The sequence below is a fragment of the Dipodomys merriami genome, unplaced genomic scaffold (assembly GCF_024711535.1).
Source record: "Dipodomys merriami isolate MVZ:Mamm:240054 unplaced genomic scaffold, mDipMer1.0.p SCAF_72, whole genome shotgun sequence".
In the NCBI taxonomy this organism is placed as follows: Eukaryota; Metazoa; Chordata; class Mammalia; order Rodentia; family Heteromyidae; genus Dipodomys; species Dipodomys merriami.
Window position 1 is genome coordinate 2,407,539 of NW_027206313.1, and position 27,472 is coordinate 2,435,010.

Consider the following 27,472-nt stretch of genomic DNA (forward strand, 5'->3'; position numbering starts at 1 on the left):
TTTCCTGCCCAGGCTTGCTTCAAACTGAGTTCCTTAGATCTCAGCCTCCTGAGTAACTAGGATTATAGGCGTGAACCACCAGTACGCAGCAAGAGAGATCGTTTTAAATGATAACTCTTGTTTAATATAAATTATACCTCAATGGAGAGGAAAGTCAGCATGAAGAAAAGAACACCAAGACTATTTTAAAAAAAAAGTAGGATTTAAAACATCTAACTGAGAGCAGCACATGGCTTCTGCATGTGGCTGTGTCCAATTTCAGCAGCTAAAGCAGGTGCTTGTGGAGAGATAATGCCCAACGTTTGACTCCAAGGACCCAGAGTTCGGTATGTAGCCCAGGAATTCTGAGTGTAGCCCCACAGACAGGATGCCTTTGCTTACATTCAAGGTGGAAAGATGTTGAGCTGAGAACTGAACAAAGACAGGCATCCAGGTTCACAGGAATCTAAATGGTTCTGTCCCTTCAGCGACCATGTTTCGGTTTTGAAATCACTGCCTGGTGACTTGTGTAATCCTAGAAAGTTGGGTTGCAGAAGGGTTATGAAGGTTTACTAGTGAGCGGCGGATGCTGAGAGATGAGAATCGCACAGGCTGCGAATGAGCTTCTTTTAAGGGCCAGTGTTTGTAAGGCGGGAGCAGCAGTTGGTTCTTACAACCTCTCTATAAAGTTGTCCTTCTTCCAGGGAATGCCTTCAGTTCACAAGTTCCCACCATATTCCTAGCATTTCCACCTTAAGACAAGCTGGATCTGCTTAGGGCTGGTTTCTCCGCGTGGGGAAGTTTGGATTCAGACATGACACACTGCAGTTGGATCCTGTCCCCACATCTGGAAGCCACATGTCTGCCGCAGCTGTATAAAAGGCAGCCCAGCAAGCCCAGGGTGACATGATCACTCTTTTTTGCCTAAACCCAAGCAGCATGGGCCTTGCTCTTCTGTGGCTGCTCCCGTCAATGCTCGCCGTGGCCTGGGGCCAGTACGGAGACTACGGGTACCCGTACCAGCAGTACCATGACTACGGCGACGACGGCTGGGTGAATCTGAACAGACAGGGCTTTAGCTACCAGTGTCCCCATGGGCAGGTGGTGGTGGCGGTGAGGAGCATCTTCAGCAAGAAGGAAGGTTCTGACAGACAGTGGAACTATGCCTGCATGCCCGCCTCCCAGAGCCTCGGGGAGCCCACGGAATGCTGGTGGGAAGAGATCAACAGGGCCGGCATGGAATGGTAAGGGGCGGCTGCCACTCGGGGGCGGGGATAGCGCTGCATGTCTCCCCAGGGAGTGTCTGAGTCTCAAGGGACCGCAGCGCCCATCGCCTGAGCAAATATGACCTGGGCCTGTATCGCTGTGCTCTCCGGCGGGCACAGGGCTGGTGCAGATTGGGTCATGTCACTGGACCAAACCGAAGGCAAGGGCATGTCCGTGCAGAGAGATGTCTTTGTGGTTCTTTCCCTTCTAGAAGTGGCTCTGTGCTCAGACCAGTTCAGGGGCTAGTGAGAATCTGCAATGCTTACGGACTGCAGAAAGCCAAGTACAGAAATTGAAATCACTTGATGGTGATTGAACTTCGCTGTGACATTGGAATGTCGTTTCCATGTCGTAACGATTTGCCATTTTACAAAAGCATTTGGTCCAGACTAGTTGGGGAGAAAAAGAAACAGTTGGTCCCCAGCACATACAGCTTGGGGAAAGAATATTGATTTAGAGCAAGTGAACAGACAGAGGGGACGAAGACTCGATGTGAAGGGAAGTAAGAGTTCTTGCTGCTCTGATTCAATGTGGTCTCGGTTTGGAGTCCTGAGCTGCTTCTCTGCCTGGGTTCTGCTGGTGGAAATTAGTTTACTAAAAGCTTTTACAGAAGGGGCTCTCCCTCCTCTCTCCCCCTCCTCCTCCCCCTGCACTCTGTCCTTGTCAGTGGCATGGAATGCCCCGGCTTGGGCTTCTCTGTGGGTTGGAGGGTCCCACTTCCCTTCTCAGCCTTGTACTTGGTCAGAAGCAGCCCATCCCAGTGGCCACTGATGGCTAGACGATGCATCCACAACTGCCTGGAAGACCCTGGCTGCAGGGGTGGGGGAGAGGGTGAAGTCTGACCCTGGGGGGGGGCGGCAGGCACAGGGATAAGGAGGCCCTGCAGGCTGGTGGCCCTCCGTGGTGTCTGGAAAGCAGCTCAGACAGCTCTGCAGGGGGGTCCAGAGGTGGGCTGAGGAGTTGGGAGGCATTGAGCAGAAACTCCTAGGGCTCGCATGACGGTCACCAGGGACCCAAGAGGAACAGCCACAAAGGGCAGGCCGGGGTAGAGAGGCCAGGCGAGAGGGGCCGCCAGTAGACACAGCTGGAATTTATTGAGTGCGTGCCCCTGAGTGGGCCCCATGCTAAGCACTTTCTATGGATTATCTCATTTAATGCTCAGAACAAAGCCATCAAGGATTTTCTAGGCAGACAAATTGCTACAGCCATGTAGAGATAAGGTGTGTGTGTGTGTGTGTGTGTGTGTGTGTGTGTGTGTGTGTGTGTGTGTGTGTGTGTGTGTGTGTGTGTGTGTGTGTGTGTGTGTGTGTGTGTGTGTTTCAGCTAGAAAGCTGGGATTTAGGCCCAGAAAAATCTCAGTTTAGCTACCGTGAGGGGCCGGCCCCTGGGGGCTTGCTCCCCCCCTGATGTGAGCTCCGAGCGGGCGGTGGGCCCCGTCAGGCCCGTCAGCACGGCCGGCGCTCCAGGAGCAGACCAGGCCAGTGGCTCACGCTGGGTAAGATGGGACTCGCAAGACCACAGTGAAGTTCAGCCCTGGAACCAGGCTGCCTGGGAGGTGCTCGTCCACCCTGCTCCCTCTGGCAAGCAGATTTAATGATCCAAGCCCCTCCAGACGGAAGGCCGGCCCCGAGAGCAGGCCTGCTGGAGGCTGGACTCCAGGCTCATGACCCGCACAAACCATGGCGATGACTTCGTGACAAACGCCTTTCTGTTCCCCCCATCTTGGGGGACCATCATGGGGGTGGGGACGCCTTCTTTTTGGAGCCCCAGTTAAAAAGCACTCCGCTATGATTGCTCCCATCCTAAAGGGAAAGCACTGGGCTGAGTCAGGAAGTCAGGAAGCGTGGTTCTGGATTCTCGCGCTGAGGACGGTGTGCCGTGCGGCCTGGGCCCAAGGCTCGGCTCTCTGGTGCCCACTTCAGTGGGTGGGGAGCCCTCCTCTCAGACTGTGGAACCCGGAGGTCCACAGAGGACACGTTCACCCTTGAACGTGAACTTGGCATCGTTCAGCATTGGTGGGTCCTTGTGGCCAATCCTGGTAGGACAGGAAGGAATGGATGTTTACTTTGAACTTTGACAACTTGTGGCTGGTCTGTCGTAACCGCCCAGGGTGAGGAAAAGTGAAATGGGGGAAACCATGAATGTGAATAACCAGAGTCCATGGAGTCTAGTGAGAAAATGTCCCTGTCTCCGCCTGCTCTGCTTTCCCTGTGCAGAGTCCAGGGATCATCCTGCCTTCCTTCCCCCTCTGCTGCCTCCTTCTTATCCGAATCACAGGGCTGAGAGCTCAGAAACATGCCAAACAGCTTCTTCTGCAGGGCTGAGCTGCCTCACGAGAGATACCAATTACTCCCCAGGCAGGATTTTTTAGATGATTATGGCTTTGAGTTCAGACTGCAGTCCCAGTGAAAAATTTGGAAGGAAAGAAATTGCTCACAGGCTGAGAAGCAATTACATCTTCCCATCGGCTGCAGGCTCTTGATCTGTTCTGGGGGAGGAGTCGCTGATGATTTAGTGCCATTCGGCTGCCTTGTGTAAGGAAATTAGCTTTTCAGTTTTATTTGAAGAGAAGGAGTATGGAATAAAAACTTGACAATAGAGTTGTGGTAAAAACTTGACTTGCTGAAGAAACTCGCTGATGGACCTCCATCTTTTAACAGGTGCTGCTCATAGCGTGCTAGAGGCATCTGTGCTAGACGTAGACTTGGTCGCAGGCTCTCTCTTGAGACTGTGTTTGTTCCGGGGGGAGGGGCCGGGAGATGACCCGTTGGGGTTGGCAAGAAGGACAGTGCTAAGATACAGCTGTCAGGGGGTGCGGTGAGCGCTTTCAGTGTTAGTGATTTTCCATCAGTATCACCTCTGTGGCCGTGGCATTTGGGGTTTTGTTTTATGGGGGTGGGGAGAGGGCTAAAGAGAGAGAGGAAGACAGAAGAGGGAAAATGTGAGGAAGGGGAAGAGAAACAGATAAGGGAAGGGAAAGGAGAAGGAAGGAAATGAGGTTGTGATATTCATCTCAGAAGGTGTGATCCTTATGAAAGAAAGTATAAAAGAACTCAAAAGCAAATGGCAATCTTAAACAAACACCTGGGACATTGCATCCTGTTGACTGACAATCAGTTAAGATGTCGTGGAAGTTGATGAGGTTTATGTTGGACACATGAGGGTTAGCTCATTCAGGAAGAATGTTGTGTCTACTGATGACTGTTTTGCTCCCCTCTATTTCAAGGAAATTGCTGAACGGCGGCTCAAAGCGACAGTATATCAGAGCTGAATTTATAAATCCATCTAGGAAAGTCACCTAGTGAAGAAACAGAAGCTATCCAACAGAGCTCTGTTAGTATCAAGGCAAACTTGAAGCTGAATATGTTGGGCAGAAACTCCATTTTCCATACTCTGACTATAGTTAAGACCAAGGCTCCATGAAGTACAGAGCCATGGTTCCAATTCCCGGTCCTGAATGTTCAGTGTGTGCAGTGCCTGCTTCCTCTGCTCCAGCACCTCCTGGCCTCTGCCCCTTCAGCATGCTTTATTTCCTGCAGCACACTGTCACTTCCAGATTCCTGTGTTGGTTATTTCCTTCACAAACATATGTTTCATGAACTTCACGGGGGCCCTTGTCCTATCACCACTGTGTCCCCAGTGCCAAAATGACACCGGCACATGACAGGGCCCGATGAGCATGAAGGCTTAAAGCAGTTGAACTAGTGTTTCCAGGAGTGCAGTTCCTAGCCAATGTCCCACCGACCTCAACAAAGAAGCCTATAGTTTCTGGGGGGTTGGGGGATATGTTGCTAACATCTGTAATACGGGCTCAGCATTTCACTCGGGTTTGTTGCATTTACTAACATGCAAGATACTCTTTTAAGAGTTCTTGGGGGCGGGGGGCTGGGAAGGTGGCTCAGTGGTAGAGCACTTGCCTTGCATGCATGAGGCCCTGGGTTCGATTCCTCAGCACCACATAAGCAGAAAAAAAAAAGCTCCTGCCTGTCCCTTGCTAGGGACTGCACAATGCCAGTCTGATGCCCAGGGCCACAGGTAAATAGAGATGTTGATTGTTTTTTCTTAGCTAAAGCTACCATGAGTTCTGAACTTAAAGTCATCAAATCCCTGTCAGAATGACTTTTGAGGGCAAGAAGGTTGGGTGTGGGAGACAAGACCCTGGCAGGTCTAGGATCCTTTCCATCTAGGTCACTCTCTTAAAGACTGGGAAATCAATTGTCTGGGGGAACTTGAGCTTTCTGAAAACAAGCAAATTAAAAAAAAAAAAAAAAGGTCTAGGCTGTTCCTGCAGGATAAAATCTTCCCAATCGATACAAGATTTTTAGAGAACTGGAGGCTCATGCCTATGCTCCTAGCTACTCTGTAGGCAGAGACCCGGCAGAGCGCTGCACACCAAGGCCGGCCTAGGCAGAAAGCCTGCAAGACTCCATCTCCAGAAGAACCAGCAAAAGCAGGGCTAAAGGCATGAACCAGCAAAAGCAGGGCTAAAGGCATGAACCAGCAAAAGCAGGGCTAAAGGCATGAACCAGCAAAAGCAGGGCTAAAGGCATGGGCCGAGTGATAGAAGGCAGATAAGCAAGCGGTTCCAGCAAGTGTGAGGCCCTGAGTTAAACACATACATAAAAAAGAATTTTAGGGAATTAGAAATTGCCCCCCTCTCTCTTTCTCTCTGGGTGCAAGTGTTTCTGTATAGGTATGATTCTGAAAGTTTATGAATTTTAGAATCAGAACAATTCCTAAAATGTAGCCCCGCTATACATCTAATGTTTAAAACAACTAAAATTGTTAAGAATTAACATGAGCGGGTCTATTTCAATGGCTGTGTGTTCTTCGGGAGATTACCTACGTTGTAGTTCCTTACAGATTACATAGTGGGGTGCATTCTGTTGCTTCTGTTCCACTGCTGTGGCCACAGAAAAGTTTCCTGTCTTTGCGTTCAGGGCCATTTTCAGAAAACCCATTTTCTCAGAACACAGCTTCAGATGTTGTTGTCAGAGGAAGAGTAATTGCCTTATGATTTTCCTTGCAGAAAGCTTCTAGTGTCAGGTGGAGCGGGATTGATATCGCTCCAGCTTGTGAAAATGAAATTGATTCTTGGCCTTCCAAGAGACGGGGAGAAAGGAGGGGAGGAGAAGGGCTGGGAAGCGGAGCACCAGGCCACCATCCCGCCGGGGAAGTCCCCGCGGCGTCCCCTCAGAACTCAGCCGGGGCTAAGACAGCTTACCCGGGAAGCTGCCGTGTGGCCTGTGCCGCACAGGTCCGGGAGCAGCAAGCAGACGCAGGGAAGTGGCTCAGCGCCTCAGTCTGTCTTTGCACCTGAACCACTTCTTTTTAACTTTTTAGCTGTCTCTTCTCACCCAGCTCCTGTGCCTGTCCGTCTGCAGTGAGCTGTGGCTGAGGCTCAGGGGACTCTAAAGCTTTTAAAAAGCGTGAGAGAGACCGAAGCAAGAGCACTTGGGAGCGTCCATTTGGGGCCCTCATTGTCTAGTGGGCCGTTCCTGGGGAGACAGGAGAGGCAGAAAGATGGACGCTTTCCCTCCCTCCACGGAAATCACGTGGACTTGAATGAGAGGCCCCGGCCAACCCATCCCTCCTTCCATAGTGAGCCACCTCGCCTGAGTACTCATGCCGTTTATTATAACGAGACCTAACGAAGCATCTACACTCCGCAGTGGGTGGAAAGACATCCCATGTCAGCCAGCTTCGTCTGAGGACAACAGTAGCTCAGGGAAGCTCAGGACAGCCCAGGATCTCACAAAGGGCTCTCCTCACCACTGGGCAGCTTGTGGGAAAGTCAGTGACTGAACACGAAGGACTGCTCCCCCAGAAATTTTATATACCTTGTCATACTGGCCCCCCTCCCAGTCACTTTACGAATTATAAGCGATTCTTGTGCCCATTAGATGGGGATATAAAGCCCGATCCTCACGACACTGCTAACCCCAGGATACTGCTAACCACAGGACACTGCTAACCACAGGACACTGCTAACCCCACGACACCGCTAACCCCAGGACACCGCTAACCCCAGGACACCGCTAACCCCAGGACGCCGCTAACCCCAGGACACCACTAACCCCACGACACTGCTAACCACAGGACACTGCTAACCCCAGGACACTGATAACCCCAGGACGCCGCTAACCCCAGGACGCCGCTAACCCCAGGACACCGCTAACCCCAGGACACTGCTAACCCCACGACACCAGGCTGGGAACACAGCCCATGCACCGAGCAAGGCCCCGCTGCCACCCTCCACACTGGGAAAAGACACCCCTGCCCAAATCCAATTCCAGAAGGGACGATTGCATACCACCAAACTCCCAAGCAGGCTCGCTCGAGCAAAGTGAAGAGGCAATCTAAATGGGGGGGGGGGAGGGTATGGTGTTCTGTTATGCATTACTTGTGTTCTCAGGTCAGAGCTGTACAGTCCAAACACTCTTCACCAGGGAGTGTTATCTGAGGTGGTTGTGAGAAAATGACACCCCATGCTTCCCATACAGGCTGTGGGGCTAGCTGCCCGGCTGACAGCTGGTGGGGGACTTGTGGCACTTGGATTGGCTTCTGAAGGAGGACTTCATGAGACAGCTCTCCTTATCTGCCTACATTTATTTGTAGTGAAGGGAACTTAACCACCGTGGCAACTCTGTCCCTTGTAGAGGTCTGAGTACATAGGACAGACAAAAATAGAGCAACAGTCACTGCAGAGAAACCATGGGAAACAATGTGACACATCTTCTCTCTTTGGGCACACAAACTTTTGACATTACCACTTGAAGCTTAGGTTAGAACAGACCTGCCCAGAAGGCCAATTATTTGGTCTCCCAAAATGCTCACCAAGTGGAAATAGTCTTGACAAGATGTGACCAATGATGTAGTTTACCAAAGGCTAGATCATCAAAGGGCCATTTAGAGTAGCATATGCATTATTGATTTCCAATAGATGAATACCAGAAATTCTTACAAGTCTTGAGAGAATGGTTGACCAACTATCAAGCCCATCTCTCTGCTATTCTCTTACTTTGTACAGTGATTAAAATCATAGCCTTGTGTTAAGCAGTTGAGTGGGTAGATGAACTTAGAAATGCCTATTTGAATGTGTATATGTCTAAATGAATGAATGTCAGTGATACAGTAGATATTTTCCAATCAACAACAGGAATACTTACTATTTAGTTTGGGCAGAGGAAGAATAAAAGGAAATCTAGTTGCACATAGTTTGAATGTGAGTTATATTTCCCTCAGACATCAGCCTAGCCTACTCATTCCTACTTTATTTGCAATACTTTCTTGAAATTTATCTTGCAGCCGTAACTGCTTTATCAATGTACAAGAGGGAGCAGGTCAACGGTTAGCAAATGGGTAGGAAATGCACAAAAATAGAAATAGCTAGAGAGCAATTTTGGAAGGGCTTGTGCTACTGTTTGATTATATTCTCCAAAGGTCATGGTCGAAAACTTAATCCCTAAATTCATATGTTGATAGAATTTGGGTCTGAGGCAGGTAGTTAGGAATAGAAGGAAAATCTCGTGTGATCATTACACCATCGCCGACTTTATAGGAAGAGGAAGAGAGACCCTACACCGTCCCATCCTGTGATGTCTTCTACCACGATATATACTGCAGCAAGAAGGCCCTACCCAGGGGCCGGTGCCACGCTCTTGTGCTTCCCAACTAACGGACTCACGTGCTAAATAAATAAGCCTTTATTCTTTATAAGTTATCCAGTATGGAACTATTTATAGCAACAGAGAGCATGCTAGGGCATTCCATATAAGGTGGGATAAAATCTGGGTATTTCAGAGTAAAAAGTACAGAGTTAAGGTAGTATGGGTTTGGGGGAATGGTAGAAGGTACTGAACATGGAATGAAAGGGGAAATGATTGCTCTGTTCCAAGCCAACACTTAGTTAGAAAGGTGTCATAAAGATAATCACAGTTTTGTTTTTTAAGCCTAATTTCTAGACCAGCACCCGCACAGGCAGAATGGAAGTAAAACTTTGTGTGGCTTGTGGGCCAGAGTGGAGGAGTTACCATATCTGAGGAATTAAGACGAAGCCAGGACAGTGAGGGAGCCTGGAGGGAAGCTGGGGTCGGTGGCCATGACGGCATTGTGAGGACCCCGCCAGAGCTCAGCCGTTCTGCAAAAGCGGAGAGCAGCCTTCCCAGACCGCCCTCGAGCCTGTGCCAGCGGCCACAGGGGGCGGCCTCGCTTTCCTGGACAAACCTCTGGACCCATCTGGGCTTTGTGTGTTGTGTAGGAGACAATGAAAAGTTGGTTTAAAGTTCATTGATTCATCGCATTTGTCTTTGCCTTCTTTGGTTTTCAGTCCAGTGACCTTGATTTCTATCGTCTCTTCTTTTAAATGGCACGAGGAAGAGACTCTTGTAAAATTCATAACCATTTATGTCTTCTCTCATCTAATGATATAAGCATAGAAGTACATCAGGAGCAGTGTCTCCCACACTCCTTTCAGTGAAGAGTCTGAGTCTTGGAACACAGGTCATTTCTACAACATAACAAAGCCTCTTATATATTACAAACTGGACAGATTGTTAGGAGCCTAAGCCACTGCGAGCATGCGTAATGGTGGCGGGCGGAGCTTGGGAAGGGTATGTTTATGCACCATTGTCCTTGGGTTCTTATCTCTGCAGGTACCAGACGTGCTCCAACAATGGACTGGTGTCGGGATTCCAGAGCCGCTACTTTGAGTCTGTGCTGGATCGAGAGTGGCAATTTTACTGCTGCCGCTACAGCAAGAGATGCCCGTATTCCTGCTGGTGAGTTCTGGAGCCAGCCTCCTCCCCCACGGGTCCCGGAGCTGCCCTGGGTTCTCTGGTCCACGTTTCAGGCTTCGGGCAGGCCTACGCCGTCACCAACTAACTTGGAAAACAATCGTCATCTCTAAGAGAATGACTGTGTACGCAGAAAGTCCACACTGGGGAGGGCCTGGGCCCATCGATGCTCCCGTAATCCTTTTGGCATTAAAGGCTGGGGCAGATAGCAGGCACGCACTAGCATGTATTGGCTGAGCAAAGGAAGCCTTGAGCCTAATCTCCGGTTTTGTTGTGAAGATTAAGAGAGGTTATTCGTGCGTGGCCTGACCGGTAGCCGCCCTCTCACAGTGACCTCGTAGGAATGGCCAAGCCTCACCCCCGAGGCCTGCAGACTCAAGGCCCACGGACTGCCCCTTGCTCAGGGTAACTTCTCCCGCATGGGAGCCTGTCACCCTGCAGACCCGCTCGGATGGTTCAGAGCCCAGTAGATGGGTTTAGATGGAACGGGAAGATGCTATTTTCTGAATCCATTTGCCTGTGAGACTCACTTCACCCATTTCTCCTTGCTAGATTCATGCCAGATTTCTCCTCTTCTAGACTTCCAACTGAAGGGGGGGGGGAGAATGTAGGTGTAGACCCACAGACAGACAGACAGACAAAGACAGACAGATACCTTGGCTGTTGATAACACATTGCATCCCAATTCCTTTGGTCTAAAGTACAAGCCAGTCATTTATGCCTTGGAGAGATATCACAGTCTGGTCAACATTCGAAGCTCAGATCGCTGGCGTGATTTATCTCTACCATTTGATGAATTGCTTCCGCTGACGAGACGGTGTGACTCTGCAGGAGCCTGAGAGGAACACCAGCATCTCAAGGGACACAGGGCAGTTCCAGAAGCTTAGCCTCTTCTTTTTGAATAATGACCAACAGCACATTCAATAGTAATGCCGAATCGCAATCCGCTTGCAGCCCTTGGATCCCTGTAGCTGTAGGATGGAGCAGGAGGCTCCTGGGTGCCCAGAGAAGGGTCCAACTGTGACAGGTTGTGAATCAGAGCCTGCAGCTGTACTGGCGGGGGAGGGGCGTGCTGGACTGGGCGCTGGGTGGCGGGGGAGGGGCGTGCTGGACTGGGGGCTCCGCTCTGTTCCAGGCTTCTCTTTGCAGTGTCCCCCTCTCTCCGCCTCTCCTGCCCACAGTGGCTGCTCCGCCCCTAGGCAGTCACATTAGTTCTCCAAGAAGCCTCCGTGCAGCCTTTAAAATCATGACTGCGTTCTCTGAGTCTCTAAAATAGTTAAAAATCAGATGGAAACTCTAGATCCTGACTTTAAGGTGTGTGTGTATGTGAGGGGTGGGTATTCACTTAAGGATGTTTACGTAAAAGTTTTCTGGGGATATCAGGAATCGTTAAACTCCTTAACAGCCATTCGTGGTGTGAGCCCCACAATGCCTCAACCCCTGTAAAAGATGAAACATCCAGAACGATTCTCAGATGATGCAGATTCCACAGGCCAGAGAGAAAGTAGGTAGGAGCCAGTCTTCAATGACATGAGGAATTGGCCTTCCTCAGCCTCCTCTTCCCCATCTTCTAGAAGAATCACACTTCCCACAGTGAAACCAGCTTCCCTTGGTTGTAAGTCATTTGAAACCAGATAAAATGCAAATAGATTCTCTGGAATATCTAGCAACAACCTAGCCCTCAATCTGTTGATGCACTGAATACACTAGCAAGTCTTTCCCTTGATCAGCCTCCAAAGGAACTCAGCAAGGTAGAGTCACACAGGGAAAGGGACCTTCCGGAAGAAAGGCGTGAGGATGAGCAGCCTCGGGGCGGGCTGCCCCTGCCCCCCCCCATCCCTGAGGCCCAGCACCTGCCCCACACCCTAACTGACTCCTAACGCAATGGATGTGCACGTGAATGATTCTGACAGACAGGCAATTCAAGGTGAGATTTCCCCCCCCCACACACACAAAATAGTTTCCTACCTGATATTTTATTCTCCACTCTCTCCTTCCCACTGCCCTGTAATATAAGCTCTGCACAAGCAGAGATCTTTATACTAATGTAGGACAAAGCCCTTTAAACTATAACCTTTGTTGAAGGAAAGATGAGGGACTTCATCCTACTCCATGTTTGTATTGAGAGGATTAAATGAGATAGTACATGACTGGTATTGTGGCCGGCTACGAGCACACAGAGCTAGCCGGTTTTCAAACACTCCTTTTTAATGTCCAGGTGTGGGAGGGATGAGCCTCTTCACCGTCCAACAACAGGCCTTTCAAGAGCAGACTCTGCCCGAGATCAGCAGCCAGGGCCTGGTGGCCTCAGAGGAGGCAGGGCTTGTGTCTGGATTTGATATGCTGTCCACTGGGGTGTCAGTGCTGGGCGTGACAAGTCACAGCTAGACGGAAGTGATTGCGGGGCAAAGGGAGCCTAACTGGAGAATCCCCGGTCGAAGGCGCTTGTGCTGAGAGCCCTGAGCTTTCTCTGTCAGGCCTGCTTCCAGCTCTTACTGACAGGGAAGAGACCCGACGGGAACTGATGAGGAGAAGGCCGAGCACCAGAATCCTTGCTTTGGAATGTTGCCCTGACTATGTCCTCCTGCACTGGTGCCAAACGGAAAACAAGTTCTGGTCCATCTAGTCAGATGACCGTGGGCTCCTTCGATCCAGAGCTGTTGTTGTTGCTGTTGAACATCACCATGTCATTACGATCCTGTCGTACTATCAAATTCCCACCCTCTGCCTCCACACGCTGGGTTTTCCCCGCGTGGTCATGGGTAGTAGCGTGTGCAGAGTAATTCTTGAGTAATTCATGTCCAGCTTTCGTGTCAAAGTAGGCTGCTCTTGGGGCAGGGCGTGATGCTCTAAGACCTTATAACCTCGAGGAAAGCGTGGGCTGGCGTGGACATGCTGGGCGGTTCTCTACCTCTCTGGGATGACCGATTTCACCTCTAAAATAATTTATCCATTAAGATAAATTATACCTTTAGTGTGTTCCACTTCCTGCCTGAATTCTTCTCTCAGGAAGAGAAGAATTCGAGCAGCTGTGCTGACCTCCTGGTGACACACTGACTCAATGTCCCTCAGCAGAGGAGAGAGCTGTGACAGCCACACAGCACACAGCAGCCAGGGTCTCTGCCAACGCGAGTGGGAGGGGCTGCGTGGGGCCTGGCTGGTCTCTGCTGGCTGGAGCCCTGGACAAACAGAGCAACAAAGCAACAGGGAGCGCTCCAGGCCCTGGGCCATCAGACAGACAGGGAAGCTGACCCACAGCAGGGAAAGGGTGGATGGAGGTGGGGTGAGGTGAAGAGGAGCCATCGAAACCATGGATGATCCTGATGGATTGCTGTGGTCTGTGCCAACACCACGCGTTGTGACTTCAAGCTTGTCCTGTATACTTGGGGGCTGAAGTCTACAAAAGACAGGTGTGTGTGTGTGTGTGTGTGTGTGTGTGTGTGTGTGTGTGTGTGTGTGTGTGTGTGTGTGTGTGTGTATGTTGTTCTGATGATACTCCGGACTCCGGTGGCTACCACCTGGAGGGCTGCAGATGATAACTTCCTCACAAATGCTCCATTTCCTTCCTGCCATAAATGTCAACAGTGCTCTCCCGAGTGTCTCTCAGGAGTGGATGACCAATGATGATGCAACCACTGTAATGATATGACAGATGTATGTAGGGACAAAGTGAACGCTTCCCAAATCCAAGTAAACAACCTTTCTTGAGTTGACACTTTACTCTAAACTTCAATCTGCAGTGACCTTCTTTTCTGTATTCCCAATCCTCTACCCTTCCCCTCTTCACCCCCTCGCCTCCTCCTCTTCCTACACACACACACACACACACACACACACACACACACACACACACATCCAGACATAAGGCTTCTTGGACATAAACATGGGATGAGGGAAGAAAAGAAAATTCCTCAGAACAAACACAGAAAGTCAACTTGGAAGCAGATCCATCCAAAGTATTCCTCAGCTTGGCTGGCTCTGTTTCTGACAGCATGGTGAACGAACTGAGAGATACCACAGTGGCTGAGGGAAACGGAACTTTTTTCAAAGGAAACCTTGGAGAAGTAGCAGAATGTGTGCAGACAAAGCGCTGTGGTGCGCGGTGTGTGACTCACCATCCCATGGGTGTCTAGACACTTCAGTGGCATCTTTAAATTGCCTTGAGTCATGACGTCATATCTTTCTCAACGGAACGAAACCCCTAGAGCATAAATTAGATCTTATTTCTCCCAAAGTCTCAGCATATTGCCTGGCACAAAATAGACCCTTAATAAATGTGTCAGACAAATAACGGCAGCCCGTGGACCTCTAGGAACAGTCATAATAATGGAACCCGGCATTGAAATGGTCCTTTTTTATCGTTGGTAAGGACTTTGTGGACATTATTTTATTTGAATTTTTGAATAGCCCTGCAGAGGCAAGTAAAGACTTTTCCTGAACCTTCACACAGCAAAACACTGGTGACTCTGATGGTTGAAAGCTTCTTTGTATCCTATTAATGGCTTGAATTACCTTCCCCAGAAGAGACCCACAGGGGTGGAGACCACTTCTCTCCTCCCGCATTGAAAGAGATTCCACAGCATGGGGTCCAACGCTGTTCCCGACGAGCTAAGAGAAGGTCCAGCACGTCTAGGCTTGTGAGCATTTAAGGATTCAGAAAAATCATCACTCTAGGCTGGGAAAAAACAAAAAGTCATCCACCAACTCCCACAGGAGTGTGAGATTTGTTTGTTTGGTGGGATCCAAGGTGCTGGCTCCTTTCAGGCTGGGCGGTTTCTTGTTGAACTCTGGCAAGAAAGTGAATTCCTGGCAGATGTGGACATGCTCTTACTAATGCTTCCCATTGGGTAGAAGGGATATGCACATTGTATGCATAGTTATTTGTAGAGAAGAAGTCCAATTCTCAGTCCAGCGGTCTGTAAACCACAAACACATGTCACTGAAGCCGCCACAGGCCTTTGGAGATGGTGTCCATTCCCCTCCTCCCAGCGCCGCTGTTCCACGGTCCCCACCGTCCTGACCCTGGCCAGGTGAACTCCGCGTGTCCCAGGAACAGAAGCCTTTGAATTAAGCGACTTCGTTGTGCACGCCACGGCTGTTGTCTACACCCATGGTCTCTCCGAGGTTCACTGGATAACACATTTGACAACATCAGTGTAGGTGGTCTCTGCATTGCTTTTCATCACTAAGATTCTCTGACGCAGGCTTTTCTTTCTCCAGTGTCTGCCTTCTCCTCTCCCTGCGCCTCCCCCCCCCAATTCAATCCTAAACAGGAGAGTGTTTTTCCTTAATTCCTGGATTGCTGTGGTTAACAGAAGCAAAATCAGCGAAGCAACGCCGTTTGTCTGTTCTCTCCAAGTCCACAGCATCTACTCATCGAGCTCCTGACCTCTTGGTCCAGATTTTAGTACCAGATGAGGTAGATTTTGCAAGACCGTTCCTGTAGTAGGGGATTGGAGATGGAGGAAGAGCTCACACTAATGAGGTGTCTGTCACCTCTGACGGCCTCCCTGATGGCCTCCCGCAGCGCAATTGCCAGGGGGCTGAGAAGGACAGATTCTCTGGGAAGCAGGGAGCTGTTATTAGAGAGCTGGAGTTTGTGTTTGGAGAAAGTCGGGCTGGTTGTTACCCCTGAGAGGGTTTAGATCCTCTGTGACAACTGACACCACGGCCTTGCCTGGCCAGAGCTAAACTCTCCTTGTGGCAGACAACAAACAGCCCCTCTGGGCATGCGCGAAATCCACCTTCCCTTTCATCAGCTGGAGTGGCTGGTGCAATTACCGACCCGTGTGGGCCTTGTAGGCGTGCATTTGCTGGCTTCGTGCAGCAGGAACACCTCTCTGCCTCTGCTCAAACCTCGGAGAGGCAGGTGGCCGATTGTCGGAGTAGCAGAGAACTCAAAGCCAGTCCCTCTCAGCTACATGATGGCCACCTACTGCTTTCTACTGCTCTTGACTCCAGCCAAGAGCCACTGGTTCTTTCCTCCATTCGTTTCATCAGTTACTGAATGGACATAAAATACAAAGTAGGTACAATACATAGATTTAGGTTGAGTTCCTAATAGAACGATGCTAATAAAATGTGTAGTAACGTTTACCCAGTGCTCACGGGTTAGTGCATTGCTTCTTCACAGATAGACATTATGATACCATTACGTGTCTCTCGACCTTCACATGGTTGGCATAGTACCAACCCCCTCTCAGTCTAGGTGAGGTACAGCAATGGGCATCGAATGGTAAAAACAGAAGAGACAGTAGTTGCTGACGCTGGAGGGAAGAGGTTGCGGTGGAGTGGCCCGGGAGGAGTGCTAGCGCACAGTTGTCCTGATGCCACACAATGGATGAAAGGCCGCATGAGCGCCAACCAAAGTTGCTGCTGCCGCCCCTGGCCTGGACAGAGTGCGGAGTTCAGTTCCACGAGAGCAACTTGAAAATGTTTAAGGGCCATCCTCCCCTCATGGAAGCCACAGACATTCCTCAGCCGGGCTCCTCGTGTCGCCATACATATCTGAACGGGTCGAAATTTGAACTCCCCAAATGCCAGATGTGAACACTTGACATTCTGGCTCGCGTTGCAGGGCCCCGGGCTTAGGCTGTCTATGCAGAGAAAGGCATTTGGGCGACTGCAGAAATTCTGGCCATCCACATCCCTGGGGGAAGCCAGAATGCTTGCTTCTTGGTATCCATTGTTTCTTTGTGTCTACTAGTTTCCTTGTATCCACCACATTTGGGCTTTATGTCCTATGAGAATGAACTGAATTCTAAAAAGTATCTTGGAAAACAGGTGCAGAGGGATTTTGTTGCAATATTTCCATACATACATTTTTCCAGACATACATTCTTTTCTCTCTCTGTAATATATATATATATATATATATATATATATATACATATTATGCAAAGGGATTTTGTTGAGATATTTTCATATAGTCCTTTTTCCGTATATGCACTTCTCTCTCTCTGTATATATGTAGTATATATTAGTTGTGCAAAGGGGTTTTGCTGAGATATTTCCATATACACCTATCATGTGTCCTGGTCACGTTCACCCTCTGTCCTTCACCTCTCTCTCCTCACCCTCTTTCTAAAACAACTTCTGTAGGCTACATTGTTCTATGTACGTCAACCATATTAACCCTTCTTCAGTCTCTTCCCATGCCCAGCACACCTGTTCTCTATACTCCTGGCCTCCATTTTGGGTGATATTTTAATTGTCCAGGGAATCTCACTGTGGCTTCACACACATGCATCCATTATAGTTGGTTCAGATTAACCCTCTCTATTGCTCCCTCCTTCTCTCACCCACTCTCTCTCTTCCCTTTACATTTGCACTCACATTCTATAGCTATTTCTCCACCCACCAATTTTATCTTATTTCAAAAAGGCCTCCTCCGTTCCATCATTCTGGTTTGTTAAACCCTAAACAGGGCCAGGAGTCTGCACTGTTTCACGCACTCACTGGTAGGAGATGTGAATATTCCCAGGGTGATGTGGAATGAGCCATTTGCCCCAAGTCTCTGCATGCCTCACAGACCCAATGAATGGAGCTCAATGCTGTGGCTTGACTTTTGGTCCAATCCCTTAGTAAATCAACAGGGTCTTGTACAGGTGGTTTTTCACACAATCTTTGGCTCAGTCACTGGAATTTTGCGGCATAAAATACACTTCCTTCTAGAAACAAATTGTATTTCTCTTCCACTCCTCAAAGTGGATGTGATAGCAAATACCCAACTTCAGCTCTGTGTTCTGTTCTAAGCCATGGCACTTCTCAGAACTCAGCAGTCTATGACTTTGTATTGGTCAGCAAATGACCACTGAGGGAGCCTGGATCTGTTGGTAGTTTGGGCACCCTAACCCTCTTAGATGGCACTGTTAGGGGAGGAACACGAGGCACAAGGCCTGTGTGCCCATGATTAGATAAAATAATAGTTATCAAAATCAACTGCAGGAAATGGACACAAGAGTTTTTTTTCTTCATTGCTGTTTTTGTTTCCTTCTTTCTGTCTTGTTTGTTCATATAGCTCTCTTCGGGAGTGTATTGGGGGCCCAGAAACAGAGGGACAAAGGGTGAACAAATGCAGCAGTGGTACTCATTAGACACAATGTAGAAAATGAACTATATGACTTGTGGGTGAGGACAGGAGGGAAAAACTGGGAGAGGATAAGGGAAGGGGTGACATTGCCCCAAAAGAAATGTAGTCATTACCTGACTGATGTAACTGTAACCCCTCTGCGTAGCACCTTTATAATAACACTATAAAATTAAAAATAAAGAATCTTAGATGGGAGAGCTTTATATCAACCCAAAAAAGTACCTTCAATTCAAACTGGGTTTTTTTTTAGTTCATAGCTAAATTCAGATGTAATTTTTTTTCATCTTGTTCAACCCTGACCAACACAAGAAGTTGTCTTATGTTAATAAGTGCTCTCTTAGCTTTGGAGCAATTGTTTCTCTTCTTGCCAGCAGACAGTGAGAAAAGTATGGGGAAATGAAACATTATCCCCTACTAGGCAAATATAGCCAAAATACTTTATGTGCTTGCATGAAAATAGACCAGTGAAGCTTGCTGAGACTGGTTTGAGAAGGTAAAAGGGAGGAGGGAAAATGACAAAAGTGCTGATTCCACTCAAGTTGTTTGCAAGCATTACACGAGCAGGTTAAAGTGAAACCTTGTGCAACTGATTCTTGCTAAGAAAACATGAAAAAAATTACACCCTCATAGACAATAGACATCCATTTGACAGTGAACATGGACACAAACATATACACACACGCATGTGTGCACAAACACACACACACACACACACACACACCATAAAGTAGGTTTTTGAAAGCGGGTAAGACTCCTTACAGTGCTTCTTAAGTGCTTTAAAAATGAACTCATTTCAATCATCTGAAAAAAGATCCTTTCTGACCTGCCTTCATCTTTCTCTTGCCAAACCAACGGCTAGTTTGTTTTAATTGGTCCAGAAATGGTGGCAATGCCCAGTAGGAAGTGGCTTTGCCGAAAATCTGCCTGACCTGACCTAGTAATTCACCAGAAAGCTGGAGCCGGTGAATTCCTCCCCCACTCCCCCTCAGGGTGGCTAAGATCACAGCAGATGAACCCTGATCGTTCTATTTCTTTGTATATCTAGATCTGAAAGTTTAAACTCATTGTTCTGAGTATCTATTACTAGGACTTGCATTTATTAGGATTGTGTGTGTGTGTGTGTGTGTGTGTGTGAGAGAGAGAGTATGCTTGTGTATACATACATAGAACCACATGCATATGTGTAGAAGATGATATGAAGAACTAAATTCAAAAACTGTAACAATCCTGGCTCATGTTGAAACCAAAGTTTTTGCTGTGGATAATGTTTGGGACATTTGTCTTCCTACTAATGATTGAGTCTGTTTCTCTATATTTTTCATTTCACAAAGTACTCATGACTTCCATCAATGTCCATTTTAACCCAGGGATCTGGGTAAAATAGTCTAAACTTGATCTCATGGTTTATGATGACCATGAATCAACAGCCACCACAAAATAAAAAATAACGAAGAACGAAGCAAAAGAAAAACCTAAACCTGGCTGGGACAGAGATGGAAACATACCAAGGAGCACATATCATCTTCTTCAGAATATTCTGGAATCTAATGGACAGCAAGATCTGCTCTGCAAAAAGGCTTCTAAGAAAAACTGTTGAGCTGAGAGGAAGCTCCTGTCTGTTCTTTACCAAACACGAAGAGACAGGGAGTCTTAGCTAGAAAACATTGGATGATGTTTTCCACCCTTGGAATCTTAAACTTCTTTTCACTTTCTCATTTTTCACTGAAAGCAGATCTGAGTGGTCAAGAAAAACTTAAGAAGATAAGAATGTAGCCCAATTATTTTCAAATGGATTTGGCAGTTGGATTTAACCTAATTTGTTATTGCCAAATAGAGATACTGCCTTGGCAGAAATATAAATGTTGGAAAAATATTTTTTGTGCCAGTACCAGGTCTTGAAGTAAGGGTCATCGTCTAGCTTAGCTTTTCCACTCAAGGCTAGTGCTCTACTACTTGATTCAGATCTCCATTTCTGGCTCTTTAGTGATTAACTGTAGGTAAGAAAAGTCTCACAGACTTTTCTGCCTGGGCTGGCTTTGAACTGTAGTCCTCAGATATCAGCTTCTTGATTATAGCTAAGAATTAGGTATGAGCCACTGGTGCCTAGTTTGAAAAATCACTTTTATATATTGTATCCAAAGAGTGCTTCCATAATATTCTAGAAAAGATACTATGTTCTCTGAAATGAGTAGAATGCCCAAGACCCTATTTACATTACTCAAGTTTTCAACAATCCCCCCTTTCTTTGGGTCAACTTTAGTATAGTCTTTATTAGACTCCTTAGAGATCACAAGCCAAAGGGACTGATTAAGGCCTTATTATGTCCATTTATGAACTATTTACCTTATGTTTTCATTGCAAATCAGTAGTGCTGCTTCCGGATCCCTTTAGAAACACAGGTGGCTTTTTCCTTTCCCTTCATGATCACATCAAGCAAAAATATGCAATCTACTCTGTGTTCTGACTTGTACTACAGTATCATTATGTCCTAAGATGAATGGCAAAACAAGGACAAATAAAGGGAAAGAATGGTTATGAAAGGGAATAGCGTTTAGAGTGCTGGCTAATTCTTCATCCTTTTGGGTTAACCATTAATTTTGCTGAACCTAAGCACTGAGATCTTCGTGGGACCCCTTCCATGGGACCCCTTCCAGTTATAAAGCAAGTTTTTTCCAATTTTCATGATAATCTTTATAATCTTAAGAGAAAGATCATTGGTCTGCAGAAGGGAAGAGCTTTCTTTCATTGATACACTATGGCAAACCTAAATTCAAATGAAATCATTGAAACTTGCTACTCAGCTGTTTGACAAGCAGCATTTGGGAAGACCCTCAGAGTCAAAACCTTCACGAGAACTAGGAGATTGTAGATTTATTCTAGAAGGAACTACAATGAGTCCTCTAGAGAATCACATACTAGGAGATCCAATATTGACTCAATCTTGGAAGGAATAAGAAGGGGGAAGAAGAGGAGAGGAAGGAAGAAGAAGAGAAGGAGGGGAAAAGGGGGAGGAGGAAAAAAGAGGAAGAAGATGACAACGATGAAACAAAATAGCTTCTCATAACCCTGTACCTGCCACATACCATTATATCATATATATTTTTATTAGTAGCAGTAAGATTTCTATATGATGATTGTTTCTCTTTAGGGCTTGAACTCAGGGCCTGGGTGCTGTTCTCAAGCTGCTTCTGCTCAAGACTAGTGCTGTCTACCACCTGAGCCATGGCACTCCTCCTGGCTTTTTCTCAGTAGCTTATTGAAGATGAGTCTCACGGACTTTTCTACCTTTCCTACCACAATCCTCAGATCTCAACCTCCTGAGGAGCTAGGTTTACAGGCGTGAGCCACCAGCACCCAGCCACTTTCATTCTTTTATAGATCAGGAAACAGATTGGTTCTCTCAAAGCCATTTTATTTATTAACAAATATTCACTATGTACTTTAGCCTCTTGAAAAACATTGTAGACAGACAAAATTTCTCCCTTTGTTAAAGCCTACATTTTAGTTACATAGTTCTAACACCTTTTGATTATTAGTTATAATAAGAAATATACAAACTACCACAGAATATTTGTATCATATAAATACATACATATCTTTGAAAAAATTCCATACCCATGAATCTATCTTTATTGCATTCAATGACTCATCTGAATGTGTTTCCATTTTTATTTTATTTCTCCAATTTCACTGATTTTATGATCTAATAGTGAGTCATAATCCATAGTTTGAAAACATTGTCTTAGGTGAGTTGACTGGAGTTGGAGTTCATATGAATATTATTCAATGGTGCTTCCAAGCCTGCCGAGTTAGCTGCGTGCCTCCCAGCATACAGCTTCGTGGTCAGGAAGAGAAAGGTGAACAGTAGAAGAGCACAACCTTTTCCCAGCCAGGGATGGAGGCTGGGGTTAGTGGAAGGCCGTTTAGATCACCCAAGATGTTCTCAGACTTAATCTCTTTTTCATGCATGACTTGTACGAGCTCCAGGGGTACATTGTGTTTATTGGCTTCTCCTGTAACCTCTTGTTCCCTCCGCACAGGCTGACAACCGAGTACCCGGGCCACTATGGGGAGGACATGGACATGATTTCCTATGACTATGATTACTACATGAGAGGTGCCACCACCACTTTCTCTGCCGTGGAAAGGTGAGCAGGATGACCTTTTCCAGCGGGTATCGGTTTACAGAAGACGGGGATCTTGTGTGCTGAAATCCTTGCCTGGGGGTTCCCCTCGTTTTAGTTTCCTATTTCACGAAGGATTTACCAAAGGACTGGCTGGACGGCATCAGGCACGCAGAGGGGCAGCGCCCGCAGGAGTGCACCTGACAAGGCAGCTAGCTCCTCCCCGGAATCGAGGGCGGACTCGGGGTCCAGCCCTGGACTTGCTAGCCCTGACTTAGTGTTTCAGGATCTCCCGACAGTCAATGTCAAAGAGCACTTGTCCAAAAGAGAGAGCGAAATGGCGAGAGAAGCAGACACTGTCAGACCAGACCCTCAGTAGCCCCGGGCTCCACGGGGTCACCCCTTCAGGCTGTAGGAAAGAGAGAGAGGAGAAGAGGAAACAGGAGGAAAGACACACATAAAGCCCACCCATCTGGGCCTTTCGCGCTGCTGCTACACAACACCTTAGACTGACGGATTTTCCAGCAATGAGAAGTCATCGCTCCCAGAGCTGAGAGCTGGAAAATCCGAGCTCAGGATCACAGCAAATGTGACGTCCGGTGCGGGCTCTCTCCTTCAGACACCCACTGGGTTCTAAGTCTTGGCGGAGGGAACGTCAGCACACGTCATCATCTTTATAAGGGCATCCATCCGCTCATGAGGGTGAGCCCGTATAACTCAAGCACCCCCTAAAGCCCCCCCGCAACCATTACATTGGATGTTGGGTTCCAACAAATAATTTTAAGGAATATTAGCGTTCACACCATAGTACCTACTAGCCACATGTAGAAACAGAAGGCTCATGGGTCATCCATTGATACAGATAAAATTTTTATTTAAAAATAGATTTTTTAAAAAGAATAGGGCACTGTTTTTATTCCTTTTCTCATAATCATCCTTGCAACTCTCTTCTAAATACATCAGAACAATAAGAAGAAAGCAAGAACAGAATTCCTGTAAATATAGTCCTTACACACAAGCTGGTCTCTAGCCAGCCCCTCTATTAACTTACAGAGAGGTGTGAATAAATGTCAGAAAGTAAAAGTCGCTTTGACCACTTTTAGTTAGGTGATAATCACATTATGCAAAAGTGAATTCCTGGAAAGTTACCAATACATATTTTGCAAACTGAATAAAGCTTCCAATAAGTCACTAGATAATGAGGTTAGGATAAATTTGAGTGTGGTTTATCTATTATGTTTCCAAATGAAATTGCATTTTATTTAACTTATTGAATATGGCTTGCAATTTCCTATGGAAAAGATGTATTTGTTTGTTTTTTGTTATCAGACTCCATAAGCAAAAATTCCATGTTTACCTATAGGAGAACCCCCTGAGTTTTCCCACATTGCTTATTTTTGCTTTACATGAAGTTTTAACTGTTACCCATTTCTCAGAAACAACCATTTAGGATGAGAATATCAGTTACAGTAAAATTCATTTCATCTTTGAGAAGAAATAACTGAATGGTAGGACATGCACAACAAAAATACTGAAGAAAATGAAGAAAAAGCAAAGCTCTGGGAACTCAGAGAATATGGAAGCGTGTCTTGGTTATCAGGGAAGTATTCCCTGGAGTGCAAAGCTTAGTAGCAGTATAACAGGGTAATCAATACTGTCCCAAGGTCCAAAAGAAAACTCGTTTTGTGTTTCTTGGTTTAAAGGATAGGAAACAATGAAGAAAGAATTTCATCCAAAAATATTACAAAAGAAATAGATTTAGTTAATTAAAATGCCCAACTCCTGTTGGACTGGGAATTTCCAGTTATTTGGATAACAGAACCATGGAAACTGAGAGATGCCCCCCCCACCAGGAAACGAGCCCCCCACCAGGAAACGAGCCCCCCACCAGGAAATGAGTCCCCCCACCAGGAAACGAGCCCCCCACCAAGGAAAACGAGCATGCCCGTGTTGCTGCTGTCACTCATTTTCATAGCGTACAGACTCCCCACTTGGGTTTTCTCCATTCTTCTGAAGATAGTGAAGTTCCCAAGATGGGGAAATGGTGTCAGTGCAAGGGCCCTCCTCCTCACCTCTCCAGGATTCCTCCTGACATAGACCCCCTCAGCCTGCGCGGACTTGACAGCTGGAGCCTGATACTTCTTCACTGTTAGATATTATCCTGTGATTCTAGATGTTTAACCTCCACATTAGGTTACCTCTAGCAGCCTACTCCCAATTGTGGCAATCAAAACAGTTTGGACTTTATAGACCTTGTCATTCATAGATGGATAGATGGATAGCTAGCTAGCTAGATAAATTGAGATAATAAATTGATAGATAGATAGATAAATTGAGAGAGAGAGAGAGAGAGAGAGAGAGAGAGAGAGAGAGAGAGAGAGAGATCTAGGATAGCACATGTGTCCCTAGTTGGAAACAGCTGTCTTAGAGGATAACCAGATATCTCATTCCTCTTAGGATTGCTTGTAAATTTTTCTCAATATTAATTAATGGCCTCTGAAAAGAGCTGTACAAATAAAAGATTTGGTGGCTCGTACCTGTAATCTTAGCTTTGCAGAAGGCTAAGATCTAGAGGCTAAAATTAGAAGGAATGTATGATTTGAGACTATCAGGGGCAAACAAGTTTGCTGAACTCTATCTCAACCAACCAAGGCTGAGCATTGTGGCATGTACCTGGCATCCCAGCTCCACAGGAAACATAAAGAGGAGAAGGGAAATCCTGGCCAGTGGGGACATAAATGCAAGAACTTTTTATTTATTTGAAAAATAACCAAAGCAAAACAGGCTGAGGTCGTGGCTTAAATGGTACAGTACTTGCTTAGCAAATTCAAGGCTCTGAGTTCAAACTCTAATATTATAAAGAGAAAAAATTAAAAAAATTCCTGGCCATAGGTTCTTGTTTGTCTTTGTTCCCTGATATTGTGATAAATAAATTGGCCGTGATAAATACATTTATTTAGTAAACAAGCATAGCATCGTTTGCTAAACATCTTGAAGAGGCCACACCCTCCGTTGCCAATTCTAGGAGCAAATATCAATAAAACTGTCCTGCCCAGCTTCTCAAAGACGTGTGCTGGAGAATTGTGTGCACAGCTTAAATGAGCACCCAGGAGCAGACACACACGCCATCCCACCTCTTAAACAAATGATAATTCCGTTTCCGGTGTGCCAGAGAGCCAGACAGCTGCTTTTTTACTTTAAGCAATTCTAAAGATGTTTCCCCTCACTTTATTTCTCTATAAGAAAGCTTTCGGGAGAGAAATACGTAAATGCCCTAGAGACCGGTGCAGGATAACGGCTCCGTGATGTGAAGAGCCGGGGAGGAAAGGGGTGGCCTTCTAAACGACTTTCTACAATGAAACGACCACATTAAATAAGCACTTGGATTTCAAACAGCCGCTGACTCCTACACCCTGGACATGCTTGGGGTCAGCGCAGGGAGCTGACCGCCAGCCACGGCCAGGCGCCTGTGCACCGAGCATGATTTTAGGTGACGCCTCAGCCTTGTTAAAGTTCTTCAGTTCTCTGCAGACGCCACAAGGAATCTTCTGGGAACACAGGGAGATCAGGGCCCTTCTGTCCCCGCCAGCCGCCTCCCTTGCTCCCCTCGCAGAATTTTCCCATGGCAGGAGCCTCGCTGATGTTCGCTTCTCACTCTCCTCCCCAGGGACCGCCAGTGGAAGTTCATCATGTGCCGGATGACCACTTACGACTGCGAATTCGAAAATGTTTAGCTTTGACAACTTCCAAAGCTGGGCGAAGGAAAGGGGCCACTGGTCCTGAGCGTTTCCCACACATTAACTCCAGCTGGGACGCCTGTAGCTCCCTGGCTGCCCGCTTTCCTTCCCCTGAGCCGGCGGCTGCGTGGCCAGCCGCCTGGGCCTTACTGACCTAATATCAGCCATCTACTCAAATCCACAATGAAACCATATTGCTCACTTTCAACCCATTCCTGACCGACCCTGACAAGTGATGGAGAGTCGTTTCTCTGCCTAGCGCACACGTGTGTGTACACACACACGCACACACGCACACACGTACGCAGCATGCATGCATGTTGGTCCCCAGCCTCCCCCAAGAGCCTTGGGATCGCTTTTCCTGTACAATGAGTTTCAAGTTCAGCATGGTGACCTTGGAGGAAGTGCAGGGCGGGGCTGGAGAAGGAGTGCAGTAGGTGCTCTCTAGATTCCCAGGGTCCTCACCAAGAGTGTGCTTTCGGCCTGAGGGGACTTGCACCTGCTCCCCCCCCCCCAGCCACTCCTGCCCCCAACCCCAGGGCTGGCTCGGAGTTCCAAGAGGGAGGGGACTGGCAGGTGAACTTGGGAGGTGGAAAGATTTACGGGCAGTGCGGAAAGACTTTCAAGAATTCCCTGAACTCAAAGATGGGTGTTAGCATACTCGGTGATGAAAATGAATTCAGGGCTAGGAAGAACCCATAAGAAGCAGTCTCAGGTAAGAGAACTCACCCCGAGGTGGTCAGAGAATGGGAATCAGGTTGGGAACTTGGAGAGGCCTGGGAAACGGAAAAGGCCGTGGAGCCACTGGCAGCCGGAGGCAGCCCCAGGTTCCCGGGAAGGGTGTCTGCATCCCGAAGCCACAGGGGACTGCCGACCCGTCACCGGGCCTGTCGCCAGCCGCTGCCCCCATGCGCAGCTGAGCACCATCTTTCTCTCTCCTGTGATGTCTCTGCCCCCAGCCTTTTGTACTCTCTTCCTTATAAAACAAATAAAAAATATCAACATTCGCTATACTACAAATAGTAAGAGCCGTTTGTGTTTTACTTTCTACCTGTCTCCTTTGTAGTCATTGACTCATTCTGAAAATACTGCTTAGCATTGCGACGTGTCACAGCACCAAGAAAGCGATGATGTGGATGACGGAGTGGTTGGGGCATAAGATAATCAAAACAAGACCTGATACATCCTTACTTTACCTAAGGACTAGATGAAAGATGGAGCCACACGTGTCTGGATTTGAGTTGAGCGTGATTGTGCTTCAGTAGACTTCAAACCGTTCACGCCCCATGCATGTCAGGTATCATGTTAGCCAAAAGAGGATCCTCGTTCCTTTATTAGCAGAGTTGGCCTTTTCTTCTCCGATCGCATTCTCTCTCCCAGTCAGCCCAGCAGAACCAGCCACGCAGCACTCTCGTGTACACTTTGCTACACACCCATCTAGGTGTTCAGACAGTGACTCTCAGCCAGTGATGGCTACAT

General features: G+C 47.4%; 1 protein-coding gene across 1 annotated transcript; it reads left to right on the plus strand.

Annotated features, from left to right (window-relative positions):
• The first annotated feature begins 465 nt into the window (after positions 1-465).
• On the plus strand, positions 466-27,013 carry LOC138818210 (dermatopontin). Its single transcript, XM_070009195.1, has 4 exons — positions 466-1,223; positions 9,900-10,025; positions 22,173-22,280; positions 25,924-27,013. The coding sequence occupies exons 1-4, from the start codon at positions 886-888 to the stop codon at positions 25,988-25,990; spliced, it is 639 nt and encodes a 212-aa protein (XP_069865296.1). The 5' UTR covers positions 466-885; the 3' UTR covers positions 25,991-27,013.
• Positions 27,014-27,472: the final 459 nt, after the last annotated feature.

Bases quoted from the DNA above. Each gene is read 5' to 3' on its own strand.
- LOC138818210 (XM_070009195.1), top strand. From the start codon at position 886: ATGATCACTCTTTTTTGCCTAAACCCAAGCAGCATGGGCCTTGCTCTT. The intron at 1,224-9,899 runs GTAAGGGGCGGC...TTATCTCTGCAG, and splicing joins AACAGGGCCGGCATGGAATG to GTACCAGACGTGCTCCAACA. The intron at 10,026-22,172 runs GTGAGTTCTGGA...CCCTCCGCACAG, and splicing joins AGATGCCCGTATTCCTGCTG to GCTGACAACCGAGTACCCGG.